The 15612-nt window shown below is 40.0% G+C and overlaps 1 protein-coding gene across 1 annotated transcript in view; it reads left to right on the plus strand.

Moving 5' to 3' along the window:
- The window catches only part of Rorb (RAR related orphan receptor B), a 79653-nt gene that overhangs the window by 10918 nt on the left and 53123 nt on the right, over positions 1–15612 (plus strand). Inside the window, exons 2-3 of the mRNA XM_042699392.1 lie at positions 6612–6697; positions 12030–12171. Of these exons, the coding sequence (XP_042555326.1) occupies positions 6612–6697; positions 12030–12171 (228 nt within the window). The remainder of the gene's footprint in view (positions 1–6611; positions 6698–12029; positions 12172–15612) is intronic.

The raw sequence follows: 15612 nt of genomic DNA on the forward strand, positions 1-15612 counted from the left end.
TTTCATTTTTCAGGTTTTTAAAGTTTTCATCGCAGAGGTACTTCATTCCTTTCATTAACTCCTAGGTATTTTATTTTTTGTGGGGCTATTACAGAAGGAGTTGCTTTCCTGATTTCAGCTGTGTTCTTCTCATTGTTGGCATACAGAAAAGCCATTGATTTTTGAGGGTTAATTTTATACCCTGCTACTTTGCCAAAGTTTCAAATCAGCTCAAGTAATTTGGGAGTGGAGTCTGTGGGATTCTTTAAATACAAGATCATGTCATCTGCAAAGAGGGAGAGTTTTACTTCATCTTTCCCTATTTGAATCTCCTTTATGTTTGCATTTGGTTGTAAGACAAGCAGAAAAGGCCAAAAGCTATATACATATGACCATATAAGATGATGTTAAGCGAAATGGACCCCAAAATAGGGACACAAATTTTTTTTCTTTCTTAATATTGTTTCTAATGTATTTATAATGTACCATGTGATTTTTTTTGTTTCTTTGTCTGTTCCTCCCCTACAGTATAACTCCTGTTTTCACTGTATTGATGTCGGACCCTGCGTCTTGTTTATACACTTCTGTAATTTGGGGAGGGAAAGGGAAAAAACCAAATGCTTAAATAGGGATAAAAGTTAACCCATTATAATAGTGAAATGTACAAGACACTATGTTGAAAACGAACTTTGCAATTTCAGCGGGGGGGGGGGGGGTAGTTGTGGAGGTGGGAGGGAAGGGATGGTAGGGGAAAAACAAAGGAGGAGGCAACAATGCTCAATAGGAAATGTACCCATGACCTTGCTCATGTAACTGTAACCTTTCGATGCAGCATTTTTAAAATAAAAAAGTACAACAAAAAGAATGGACAGATGCAGGAGCACATACATACAGTCAAACACTCCTCCAGTTGGAAAACTACATCAAAGTTTCCATGTTACTACCATTTCTACCATTCCTTTAGGACATAAGGCATTTTGATGCACCAAAATGCACTTTTTCTGGCTACTTCATTGGCCTGAATTAGTTTATCTGACCTTAGCATGTCTGTAAACAGTCAAGATTTGACACTGAATGTATACATATGATACTAAAGCCTGATGATTTCAAGCGAAGTTGGATGGTGGCTCTGAGTCAGGAGGACAAATTCAACACATTGATAACTGATAAATAGTACCTGCCTGCCAAATCACAGGATTGAGAATTCGTTGCACTCTTAAGAATTTCCTTCCATTGGAAAAGTTTTATTGACTCATGTCCCTCCCTTCCCTTCCCATCTTCGTAAGTTATTTTATTATAAGCTACAATGTCCTACTATTATAAATCTTTATAATAATGACATGATGAGAATATTGTTTTAAGGAGATGGCAATACATAAATCATTGCTCTTATAAATACAAGAATTAATGGGTACAATTTTCACTATAATCTACAAATTTATTGAAACGAAAGTTGGAAACGAAAGTTGATTTTCCATTTGCTTTTTGTTTTCTTTTATTTTTGTCTTGCTGATTCATTTATCTGTCATTGGGAGTGTAAGAGAAGGTACAGAAATGGTAACACAAACGTAGCAATGACACTCACTAAACACTATATTGAAAATGAACTATACAACTTGTGGGTGGGGACAGGAGGAAAAATCTGGGACAGAGTGGAGAATGAGATGACATTGTCTGAAAAGAAATGTTCTCTTTAGCTGATTATATAACTGTAACCCTTCTGTACATCACATGAAGAAGAAAAGATCACCGATAGAAAATATATAAACAAGAAGAAGATATGAGAACTAAACAAAGGAAAAATGAGCAAATCTCAAGCCAGGTCTCAAGGCTCCTCTAACTTTTTCTCTCGAGGAATGGTACATTGACACCTTCCAGAAGGCAAGCGAAAAGAGCAAGACAAACTCCCTTCTCAGTGTCCTTCTGTTACCATCATTGTCATGGCTGGAGAGGCTCCTACCACTAACTCCTCCTCTAAAATGTTCAGGGGGAAACATCTTAGACGATGTTACCAAGTCTGCATTCACTGTAAGATAATTCTACATATTTACAATTGCTGTAAATAATTATTTACAATTATTACCAAAAATGGATTTTAAAACTCCCAGATATCTATGGTATAAATTTCTACGTGGTATAGGTTTTTATGATGATAAGCCAGAAGTTCTACAGGCCACGTCCAGTAGGAAGACATTTAGAAAACTAGAGCAAACACTAGAGCTATAATGTGTTCTGATGGTGTCCGAATTAGGGTCTAAAAAACTCTGCCTTAAAGACGTGTTCTTTAAAAATCCACAGTGTGAGCTCCAAAGTTGTAGCTCAGAAGCAGTTTTTTACTAACAGAAAAGGCAAATGACAACTACTTTCAATTACTTCAGCTTATCTTCTCCTCTAATAAATCTCAAGTGATTCAGTCTACCTTAAGTAAAACTGGTCTTAAGGTTCGCAGGCTGATAAGCTCTTCTCACACACAACAATATACATATTCTCTTGGAGGTGACTTCTTTCTTTTCTAAAATGCTGTTCAAGTTTTTTTTATAGCTCTTCAGGATTACATGTGGAACCAGGACTATAAATATGTATAAATGTGCAGAGGCTCTGTAGAATGCCTCTTATCTCATTTATATTTCTGAAGTTGTATAAGATAACCTTTGTGCCTTTCAAAAATATCTTCTCATACCCCAGGGGGCAAATTACCTCTATTTTCATTTCCTTTAAAGTTAGATCATTTTATAATTAAGAACTTATTGAGGCAGACTCTTCCCCTGTGCAAGCTACTCCCTGGGGAGTAATTTATGCTGAGAGATTCTGACGCGATATTATATAAGCCAAAACCTATACAATGATACTTGAAAAATTCTAGAGCGTTTCATAACAATCATAAACAATCTACTCTCTGAAAGGTAACTGCATAATATGCAAGCTCATGATGTAATTTGTAGGTTATTTTCAAATGACAAGATCTTTAACAAAGGAATACTAATCTGGCTTGTCATATTTCTTATCCAACAACATTAGAAAAACTGGTTAACGGTGATGATGAAGGTTGAAAAAGATTTTGTATCTCTACTGTTTCTAAGGCAGGTTGACATAAAATATCTATTTGATCCTCACAGATCTATGAAGCTTGTTGACAAAGTTTTACTTAAAATCCACAAAATGTATGTTCAGACATTTTTATCTTGGCAATAGCTCTCATCATTAATAGATTAACAAACAGAATCCAAGGGACCAGGGCAGGATGACATCAAATATCACTCTTTCTCCATCCCAAAACCTTGAAATTCATGAAATCTGAAAGCTAAGCAGCTCTGAAGCAAGTAGACATATAAGTATTTTAGGTGATGATGTCTTCTGATCTTTTTTTATTGTTAGCTGCTCTGCTGCTGATCTTAGAACAGTATAGGAATTCAAAAAGTGTACTCTTGTTTTGTACAAGTCAGAGAATGGGTTACTAAGCAAACTATCAGGAAAGGGAGCTGATTTCTGGTTATCATTTCTCATGGACGCTCAAAAGTATCACCAATATTAATTCTCATTAATAATGTATGCTAAGTATACAAAACACTGGGCTTTCCCAACACCAGTGGATTATGTCTATAATCCTAAATGCTTAGGAGACTGAGATCTGAGGATTGTGGTTCAAAGCCAGACCAGGCAGGAAAGTTCATGAGACACTTATCTCCAAATGACCAGCTACTATTATTACAAAAAAATATACCAGAAGTGGAGCTGTGGCTCAAGTGATAGAGCACCAGCCTTAAGCATAAAAGCTCAGGGACAGCGCTCTGGACCTGAGTTTAAGCCTCAGAACTGGTACAAAAATGACAACAACAGCACTAGGCTTCATGGTGATATTTTCATGCATTTATACAAAGTCCTTTTCTGCTCATATTCACTCCCCTCCCCCCCATCCCATCCTGAAGTTTTTGCTTACAATGACAGCTTGAAGTTTCTGTGAAGGATTTCATTTTGGAAAACTTAATATTTTATCCTAAAAGCTAAATATTATCTTTTAAAATGTAAAATAATAAGGAAAAAAGAGCACAATACCTTGTGTTTAATTATTTTTGTATATTTGTTTTGCATATCCAGTGCAAGATTAATGTACAAAGGTCTATTTTACATAAATGCTTTAGATTGGGAGAAAATAGCACGTCTAAGTACATGTCATTTTAACTACCAAAAACACTGAAATTATGGCATTTTAAATATTGTCTATAACGTTGACTTAACCTCATCTGTCTATAGGGTTGTACATATAGGTGCCCATTAAGACATCAAAGAAAATCGCACACATGCAAGATGGACACTTATGCCCACAACTTCCACCAATGTCCCACCAGTCTTTACAGATGTACTACTTAATCCTACTCCCACACTAGAGAACTGGAAGCCATCTTCAATTCTTCATCCGTTTCCATCCTTCCTTTCCCTTCTGCTTTTGAATCATCTCTGTACATGTCTTCCTCTCCCTTTGTCCAGACGTTCATTCCCTAACATCCACATCAACAGGTTAGCCTGCCCAACACACCTTTTCTAAATAACCTGTTTAAGCTACCACATTCATCATTCATCATTTCATTACCCTGTTCGCTTTGCTTATTCTTATGACAAGTGAGATGAGGTAGAATACTTCCTTTGGCCTAATATCAGGAGCTCTAAAATCTGACATCATTCATGCCACCCAAATTTTCATTATCACCCTGTTGCTATACAATTACAAGTCATGATCATTCTTTATCATTCAGGTCCTTTGTTTTTCCCTTCAATTTTAACCAAATCCCAGACAATTTTCAAAATGAAATGGTTTCATCATCAAGTAAAGAGTTCCAACCTAATACTTGGTACCCACCGAAATAGGTTTCTTTTTTATTTATCCATTTAAGTTCTCTTTAGTAATTGGATGATTAGAATTATGATCATATCTTTCTCTGTCCCCTTAGCCGTCAGTAACTTAGTGGACAGACAGAGCATGCTCGCTAAATGTCAGGCTGATTCATTATTGACATTCTCAGTATTCAGCCACATCATGTGTAAAGTCATCAGGTACCCATGTCCTAGCATTGTTTTATTGACATATTTAAATGACATATTTTATTGACATACTTAAATATTGTTGAGATAGGCCATGTGAGTTTTATTTTACATAATTAAGATATTGCTGAGCAAAGGCCACATCAGACTCATAGTAATTTAATATTTCAAGTGCAATATAAGAAATCTAAATCTCTGGGAAAGAGCGAGGGAAGGGTTGACATTGTCAAAAAAGGAGAAATGTACCCCTATGTAACTGTAACCCCTCTGTACATCACCTTTATAATAACTTCTTTAAAATTTAATTTGTAATAACTCTTTTTAAAATTTAAAGAAATCTAGAACTGTGTCTTTGAGAATTTTTTTTAATTTCATTTTATTGTAAAGATGCTGTACAGAGCGGTTGCAGTTACATGAGTAATGAGTACTTTTTTTTTTTTTTGTCAGTCATGGTGCCTGAACTCTGGGCCTGGGCGCTGTCCCTCAGCTCTTCAGCTCAAGGCTAGCGCTCTACCACTTTAGCCACAGCACCACTTCCAGCTTTTTCTGTTTATGTGGTGCTGAGAAATCAAACCCAGGGCCTCATGCATGCAAGGCAAGCATGCTACTGAGCCACTGAGCCACCTTCCCAGCCCCTACATTTCTTGTCTAGCATTGTTACCCCCTCCTCTGTTTCTCTCCTACTATCCTCCCCCACAAGTTGTAAAGTTCATTTCCAAATAGTGTCTTGTGGGTATCATTACAATGGTCATCTTGTGTCTTTGTTTCAGCATTTTGTTATTCTCCTTCTCCTCCCCAAATTAGATAAATGTATATACAAGATTCAGGGTACCAAAATCAAATAAAGTTACAACAGGGGATATACCATAGAGGGAAGAACATACAAGAGAAACAAAAAAAAATCACATAGTACATTAAAAACACCAAAGAGAAACAAACCTCTTGTGTCCATATCTTGGGGAATTTGTGTATGACATTATTTTAAGGTCAATTTTACAAAGGAAACAAACAGGGCAAGTGGTAGACTGCTGGCCTAACCATCACAAGACCCTGAGTTCAAGTCCCAGTACTGCCAAGTAAATTAAAACTGGAAACACAACTTTAGAAAACGTTCTGCTTTCTAGTCATGTTATTTCTTTGGTATGAGAATAATGATGGCGAATGAATGTTTGCTCATGTTGAAGACGCGTGGGAAAGCCATTAAGTAAGCAATGTGTGAAGTCACTTATAACCCTAGCTATTCAGTAGGCTGAGATCTGAGGATGGCGGTTCGAGCCCAGCTGGAGCAGGAAAGTTCTATGAGACTAAAAAAGCTGGAACTAGGCCTGTATCTCAAGTAGTAGGGTATTAGCCTGGTGAGCAAAAGATGCTCAGGGTCAGTGCCCAGGCCCTGAGTTCAAGCTCCAGGACTGGCATACACACACACACACACACACACACACACACACACACACACACACAAACACACGTACACACACACAGAGAGCAATGGGTGGCATCCTCAAACACAAACGTAGCATGGATGAGCGGGGAGGGCAAAAGCAAGAAAAAGAAGGCAACGTCGTAAATGCTGAATGTCTGTTTTCCCCTTTCAGCACAAATTGAAGTCATACCATGCAAAATTTGTGGCGATAAATCCTCCGGGATTCACTACGGCGTTATCACGTGCGAAGGTTGCAAGGTAGGGACTTGCCCTGCGCTGTCCTGTGTTGGCTGGGGTGACAGTGCCCCCCCGGGGGGTGGCTGGGAGGATGCTGCTGTGGGGTGTTTGTGCCCGCTGCTGACACACAGAAATTCTGCCTGGTGGGGGGGGGGTGATTTTTCCCCTTCTTTTGCCTTGTACCTGCTTGTTGGTTTGTTTTATGTGGCAGGGGGGATTGTTGTTTTAATGTCTGTCTGAGCTGGTTGGCAGATTCTGAAGAGGGACTGTCTATTTAAAGGGTTGAATTATTCACATTTACACAGATATAAACTCCTGACGCTTGCTGTTCTTTTTTGTGGGTTTTTTTTTTTTTTGCAGTATCATCTTGAGTAAATCCTATGCACTCATAATAGAACTAAAGGTTAAAATCAAGGTTATAAATTCCGGGGCAGATATTTGTGTATCTGCTTGAAGAACAGGACATCCCGGTGATGGCTGAAATATACATAGCCATCCTTTTGTTCTCCAGGAAGCACAGGATGTTAAAAGTAGATCACAACATCCTTAACGCCATTCCAAGTCACCGTGGCCAGCCTCTTCACTTCTCTATGCCGTCCTGAGATTGATGTCATTGATGGAGATAGTAAAGAGCCGATGAAACCACAGTGGTTTTCACACTCAGTTCAATGTCCCCCACAGGCAGATGCCATCAACCCAATGTCAAGCTCATGCATCTGAGCAAAGGCCACTGGAAACACGGAGCTCAGGGAATAGCCCTTTGTCATAGACCTAGCCCCAAATAAGACACGTCTGAAATTCAGCAGGCAGTTTGTAAAAACTGTGCTTAGAGGGGAAAGAGCGAGAGTCTACATCTCAGGGGAAAATCAGAACAGCTCACCAAGGAATAGCAGCTCCATCCGGGAGGACCTTGGGGACTGGCTTGGCAACGTTATTGGCAGGCGTGATTATACTTTCAGTCAAATGTAAGAAAAGTGAATCCTTAATTTAAGGTCAGTTAACTGAAGGAGATTGAGTGTGGTTGTTCTAGGATCCCATCTTGTTTGTTTGTATGTCTGTTTGTTTTTAATGAGACAAGGGGTGTCACTTTGTAGTCAAGTTGTCCTGAAACTTACTGTGTAAAAATTAGGCAGAAGCTATTCAAGGATAATTGGGGGGATGGGGGGGCGTAGCTAGTGCTGGTGATTGAATCACGAAGGAGATTCAACCTTGTGCACACTAAGCAAGTACTCTACAGTTAAGCTACATTCTCAGTCCTTACAATCCAATGTTGATCTTAAGATGCTTTCAAGAGTAGATGAGATACAGTATCTGTCAGGTAGTATTTAACTATGTCTTCATAAAAGTCTTAAGAACCAAGTATGACTCCTGAAATTGAAACTGGACAGAAAAGCAAAGTGAAAGAATAAGAAGAAAAGTGAAGGGAGAGAAAGATGCACTCACCAGCCTGCTTAAGAAACAGTTTGTGATTGCCCATATGGGGGTGTCATGGGATGCCCCTTGCAGTCTTTCCTTTCCCACAGACCTGTAATTAAGAACTGTACACTGCCAGGCAGCAGTGGTGCACACCTGCAGTCCTAGAGACTTAAGAGGCTGAGAACCGGAGGATCAATGTTTGAGGCAACCCTGGCAGAAAAGTCTGTGAGACTTCTATCTCCAGAACCACCAGCAAAAAGCAGAGCTGGAAGTGTCACTCAAGTGGTAGAGTAGAGCCAGTAGAGCAGCCAAGACAAGTAAGAACACAACACCCTCAGTTCAAACCCAAATCCCAGGGAAACAAAAAAAGACAAGAAGTAAAACCATGTGTTATCCACCTTCGTGCGGTTGTTTCTGACTCATCAAGAAGAAACAACAAAGCAAAAGCAGAATTAAAATCAACATGACAATATCCATTCAATGTTAATTAAACATTAATTAAATAAATAAAGGCAGGTGTAGAAAAATGGTTTTCCTCATAGACCCTTGTCCCTTTGGAATCAGAACAACTTTGATCAGGCTCTGAAATTTCAAGAGTGGTAGTCTAGTTGACATCATATGCACTAGAAATGGAGGGAGTGTTGTTTGTTTGGGGGTTGTTTTGTTTTGTTTTGGTAGTGAGGCTTGAACTCAGGGCCTGCACATTGCCCCTGAACTCTTGCTTTCAAGGTTAGCGCTCTACCACCTTGAGCCACAGCATCACATCCGGTTTTCTGGTGGTTAATTGGAGATAAAAGTCTCATGGACTTTCCCGCTCAGGCTGGCTTTGAGCCACAATCCTCAGATCTCAGACTCCTGAGTTGCTAGGATTGCAGGCATAAGCTACGGCCTCCTAGCTTTAGAAACAATCTTAAGATATAATACCAAAGCAGAACTATTTGGTGCTTCTTTACATAACCTCTAGTTGAAACATGTCTTATTCCAAAACATGCGTCCATCTTTATGTTAAGGAGAAAATATTTGAAATAGTGATTTGCAAGATTTAAATGCTGGACAAAAATAACAGAACATATTAATAGCTGAAGACAAGTGTGATCCTTTCCGTTTAAAAGAAAGGACCACTACTAGAAATTCTGCTATGATGCTGTAGACCACTCTGAGGTTTTAGTCAAAACAACTATTTCCTACTGCTCTTGTTTATTTCACAGACAAATCGTACATTTTAAAATATGATGCATTTTCTCCAATAAAAAAAAAATCTCCTTCAAGAAATCTCCTTCAGTATTAGCTATTCATGTCAGCACATTCTAGATCAACCTCTGCGTTTTCATAATAGTTTTTGAGTCAACATACGCAACCCATTTTCAATAATGCCAATTCAGTTCATACACATCTTCAATGCCTATTTATTCAATAAAACGTGAAACAGAATATCTTGCTCATGCCAAAAACTACGTGCAATATGGAGCAACAGATAAGAGAAGCAAGAAATGACTCAGAAGTAATATTACATTGGTCTTAAGTTAGGGCTTGTAGTTGGGACTTCACTTGAATCTTTTTCTGCCAAATCTTGTGCTCAAGTGAATGACAGCATTCAAAGATTAAAAACTAGCCAGTTCTTCCTTTTTAAAATTTTTATTGTAAAGATACTGTACAGAATGGTTATAGTTACATGAGTAAGCTAATGAGTCCATTTCCTATCGAGCATTGTTACCCCCGCCTTTGTTTTTCCCCTACCAACCCTTCCCTCCCCACCTCCCCAACTCCTCACCCCCCCCCCAAAGTTGTAAATTTTGTTTTCAACACACTGTCTTGTACATCTCATTGTTACAATGGGTCAGCCTGGGAAGTGGCGCTGTAGCTCAAGTGGTAGAGCGCTTGCCTTGAGTTGAAGAGCTGAGGGACAACGCCCAGGCCCAGAGTTCAAGCCCCACGACCGACAAAAAAAAAAAAAAAACAATGGGTCAGCCTGTGTCCTTGTTTCAGCATTTTGTTATTTCCCTTCCCCTCCCCAAATTTGAAAGTTATATATACAAGATGCAGGGCATCAAATACAGTGACAAAGGGGTTATACCATAGAGGGAAGAACATACCAAAGAAACAAAAACAGTTCTTTCTTACAACATAATTTTCAAATTCTCTTCACTCTAACAGTTTTCATGGTTTAACTTCAACCCCCGGGGCTTATACGAGGTCTCTATTTTAAGGGGCTCCATGAGTCCAGTTAAACTGAACAGTTACCCATTCTGCCATCACTGGTCCAAGTGAATTACCAGTACACACGGAACAGGGAACTGAAACTGCTTCCTGCTGAATGGTGTTGGGCTTGACAAAACCAGGGGGCTGTTCACTCTCTGAGGGATCCCAGGCCATGGGGCCATTGCCAGGGCTCATTCCAGTCCAGCAAAACCATCTTCACAGTGCCGAAGTCCAGCCACGTTGGAGTCCAAGACCGAACGAGAATCCGTACATCAATCCTGTCACTCTTCCAACTATTGCTACTTTTGTATTTGTATCTAATTTTAACACATTATGTTGGAATACTGTTTTTACTGAGTATCAAAAAATATTTATAGAAGCCAGCTGGGACAGGAAACTCGTGAGACATTTCAATTTATCACCAAAAGGCTGTGGCTCAAATGGTAGAGTGCTAGCCTTGAGCACAAAGGGACAGCTCTTGGGCCCTGATTTCAAGACCCAGGACAGCTACCCAACAACAACAACAACAACAATAATAATAATAGATGGTAAATCCAATGAATTTTGGTTCAAGTGAGCTTTAGTTAAATGTTTCCAATTTAAGAGCGGTATATGGTCCATCACAGTTCATCTTGTACCAGGACCAAGCAGAAAATGTTTGTTTTGGTTTTACATTTATTGTTATTGTTGTTAAAAAGGTCGCATTCCATTTTTTAATTACTCAGAGATGTGGTTGATTTAAAGATACCTCCTTTGGTTTACAAAGCAACTTCTAGATATAGCTGACCACACTGACTTTTTTTTAATGGAGGAAAAAACATCCTAGAAACTAGGAAGGCTGGGCACCAGTGGCTCACACCTGTAATCCTAGCTACTCAGCAGGCTGAGATCTGAGGATCATGGTTCAAAGTCAGCCCGGGAAAGAAAGTCTGTAAGACTCTTATCTCCAGTAGCCACCAGAGAACTACAAGTGGCACTGTGACTCAAGTTGAATAGTGCTCACCTTGAGCTGAAGAGCTCAGGGTCAGCGCACAAGCCCAGAGTTCAAGCCCCAAGACTGACAAAAAAAGAGAGAAAAGAAAGAAAGAAAGAAGGAAAGAAAGAGAGAGAGAGAGAGGGAGAAAGAAAGAAAGGAAGAAAGAGAAAGAGAGAGAGGGAAGGGGGGAGGGAGGTTAGGAGGGAGGGAGGAAGGAAGGAAGGAAGGAAGGAAGGAAGGAAGGAAGGAAGGAAGGAAGGAAGGAAGGAAGGAAGGAAGGAAGGAAGGAAGGAAGGAAGGGAGCTAGGAAGGCAGTAGCACATATCAAGCACTCACCCTTCAATGATTAAACCCTCGGTACCTCAGCACCTGGTCCTTGTCTTGGTCAAGTTGTATCATACTTAGTTTCCCAGTGGCCCATTTCTTTGTCACTCCTCTACCCACCCCCCTCCCCACCTCACCCCCTGCTACTGCTCTCTGGAGCAGAAACTTTGTTTTCTCTGCCAAGATCAGCATAGTCCATAATGTTTGCAATAGATATTCATACAAATGCATAAATGCATGCATGCATGCATGAATAAATGAGCAACACCATCATACCTCTTCAATAATATTTATTTCCCACACAGGAATATCTGTGACATATTCACAGAACTGTGAAAATTCCCCTCAGTTATGTTCACTCCAGAAAATGTAACATGGGTGTACGTTCACATTTCCCTTCTTATGAGCCTTTCTCTCCCCTTCTCTTGTTCCCTGTAGGGTTTCTTTAGGAGGAGCCAACAGAATAATGCCTCTTATTCCTGCCCAAGGCAGAGAAACTGTTTGATTGACAGAACCAACAGAAACCGTTGCCAACACTGCCGACTGCAGAAGTGTCTTGCTCTAGGAATGTCGAGAGATGGTGAGCCACTGCCTTCCACTCCTTACTTGAGCATTTCCACATGGATGAGTCTTCACGAGAGATTATTGCAGCCACTGGAAGAAGTTTAAATGTGGGAATTTGGGATCCCAAGAAGGGGGGTGGGGAGGAAAAAGCACACCGTGCTGGCGCAGTGAATTAAGAAGGAAAGTAAGGACACGGGAAAGGGAGCGTTGTCCAAGACCTAAGAAGAAAGGGGGCATGTAATGGTGGCTTAGTGCAGCAGCCAGTGCCAACCAGGTGAAGGAAGGGTTACCGAGGTTAAAAGTGAGAGTCTCTTCGCGTGTCCTTGGCATGGGAGACTTGCAGAGCTAAACCCAGAAAGGGACGGGCAAATGGGTCCTTTACCTGGAGGGGTCTGAGTGGTTGGTGCATGGTTGCTTCATGCATACTAAAACAGATCGTGCGTCTATAGGAGGCTCAGAAGTTCGGCTGGCTAGTCCCAGATGCGCACACAAAGACCCGGACTATTCTGAGTCATATTGAAGCTTACAAAGGAGTCCACATCTTAGAAGGCTTGTGTAGGTGGTACTCCTCAGCATGTGACACAAGTCTGCACTCCTCCGTTATGCCCAACCAAATTGGGTGGCCTGGATTCCCAACCCAAGTTCTCCCATGAATGAAAGAAGCTGAACAAACTCAAGATGAACACATAACGTCCCCTGGCTTCTCTTCCATCCTTAGCCGCCCACATACGTTCATTCTTTCCTAACTCACCTCCGGCACCAGCTCTCCTATAGCAGATTATAGACTGGCCCTGAGTCTGGGGACATTTCTGTCTTGTTTCCACTGAACCTGGAAGGGTTGATTATAAGCAAGCAACTGAGTAGTTGCTGAATGAACCCAGAGTCAGAGATACAAACCAGGCCCCTGATTTTCACCAAGCAGAGCATTCTCTACCCCCAGTCACATTCCCACGACTGAAGGTGAACTTCAAAATAATACAATTTTGTTTAAAAGAAAGAAAATTCCAAGCTTAAAAAAAATAATCAGCATACCTTGTTTCTGGATATATGTTTCTAATGAATTAGAAACATATATGTTGCTAATGAATTTTTTAACCTTTTGCTCTATGCCCAATCAACCTAAATTTGTTTTGCATTTAAGTACACTTGTAACAAACATGACTCCCTTCAAAACAGTGAGTAGGAAATAGTCTGGCCTTGAGACCTTTAGGGTTTAAGTCACTTCCAAAGCTACAGAGATCAAGTTTTCAAACTTTTCCTATTAACTATTATTTTCACTGCTTCTTTGGAGCTCACTCATTACCTAGATGTGTTCTTGGAGCAAAGTTATAGTGTTTACACACTACCATAGTGTTTAAACATTAAAGTTCATTCATGTTCTTCAACATGAAAAAGAAAGTAGAAGGGAGCTAAGTCGTTCTCGGGAGTCAGTGAAAATCTTTGGGAAGAAGTATATTCATCTTTATGAAGTATATTAATTGAAAGTATCTGAAAAGCCCTATTTACAATCGTGCAAAGAGATAAGCCATTTTGTGTCTTTATTTTTGTTACTTCTTCCTACAATTAAGAAACATCTCTTCTCTAGAAAGGCAGCCCGTGTGGATCTGTGATGCTGAACAAAATGATGTGCAGGAGTTAACTGGTATAAGCCAGGCACTGGTGGCTCACACCTGTGACCCTAGCTACTCAGAAGGCTGAGATGAGAGGGTGAAGGTTTAGAGCCACTCCAGACAAACAAATCCAAGAACTCTTATCCTCAGTGAGCTAGAGGAAAAAATGGAACTAGAGGAATCACTTAGTAGGACATAAGCCAAGAGCGAGAAAACCAAGCAAGAACACAAGGCCAGGAGTTCAAGCCCCAGTACTGGCACAAAAGAGAGAGACAAAAGAAGTATAGCTATAGAGAAAAAGATGAAGAGAGGGAGGGAAGAAAGGAGGGAGGAAGAAAGGGAGAGAGATTGAGGCACATGCCCAGGATAGATTTAGAAATTCAGTAACATCAGCCCACCGAGTCTAGCAGAATTCCAAATGACATGATCATATATATATATAATATGTATTATATATATAATATAATATAATACATATGGATTTACCTAATGGAGAGAGCTATAAACCATCCTCGAGGAGGAAGAAAGTCACTACAGCACATACACCTCTAATCCAGTGAAAGTAACAAATAGGCGCAGTGGGAGTAAGGATCATGATTTGTTTCAACTGTAGGTGCAGAGATGCTGAAGCTGGCAGGAACACTTTTCAAAATGTGTCCTGAGCACGGAAGCCTCAAAGTAATCATAATGGGAAAAGACTACAGGAGGCAGTGGTTGAAAATGTGAGAAAGAGGGCTCAGAAAAAAACATCTATTAAAAAAAGCAATTCTGTGGGGAAAAGGCCTTTTCATTATGTCATAGAGGAAATTGGTCAGAATATGAATTATAAACAGTGTAACTAATCTATGGAATTAGTAATGATGTAAGTTTTACATCTCAAATAAATATACTAATTTCAGGGAGCCTTGACGGGTGGTATGTGCGGCTAATAAGCCATGCCTACTACATGGTTAGGAAGCTCTGAAGGTGAATTTCATAGAATTACAACTGGGCCAGGTGGCTATCCTCACCACTCAGGAGGCTGAGACCTAGAGGATTAAAATTCAAGGCCAGTTTAAGCAGAAAAGACTTTGAGACTTTATCTCCAATTAACCAACCTAAAAGCCTGGCTGGAGGTATGGCTCAAGTGGTAGAGCACCAGCCATATGCAAGCAAGCCAAGCAAATGTGAAGTCCTGAGTTTAAACCCCATTACAAAAACTGAAGATACATAGATAGCAAAAGAAAAGCATAACAGATGGAAATTCTCTTCACTTATTAAAAAAGTACCTTCCCATCTACTGATTAAAAAGCATTTTCAAAGTCTTTTAGCAATGGTATCAAAGCCAAGGTAAGATGGCTCACTCTTAGCTTCTTTCTAGAATCCCTCAGAGATAAAGTAGCATCTTCAGTTTGGTAAGTGCCCTTGCTCTCTGTCCCCTGGGCCTGACTCTGAGACTATCTGTCATTTAACCATGCATATTTGCCAAGGGGTCATTTAGTAGAGTGTAGAACTCGTTCATGGAACTATGGATTTATCGTTTCGCTCCTCTGAAAACTTCCACTCCATTTAGAATCCCACAATCCACCTTCCAATGAGATGACGTCTAATACTTATGCATAAAATTGTTCTTTGCTTGTATGGGATTGAAATGAGGGTTCTGAGCATAGCATGAGCAAATGCACGATTGCTGAATATTTATAAAGCACTTGTATACAGAATCATGCTGGTTTCTTTAAGAGGTAGCAGTTTACCAAGGGGCTGTCTCTAGACTGGAGTGAATGTCATTAACAGAAGAACTCAAGTTTGAGAAAGACAAACAGTTAACAATATGTGCAATTCTCATCAATTGGCAGTGCTAAGAATCA

The sequence above is a fragment of the Dipodomys spectabilis genome, unplaced genomic scaffold (genome assembly GCF_019054845.1).
Source record: "Dipodomys spectabilis isolate Male_0828 unplaced genomic scaffold, ASM1905484v1 ptg000241l, whole genome shotgun sequence".
NCBI classification, from domain to species: domain Eukaryota; kingdom Metazoa; phylum Chordata; class Mammalia; order Rodentia; family Heteromyidae; genus Dipodomys; species Dipodomys spectabilis.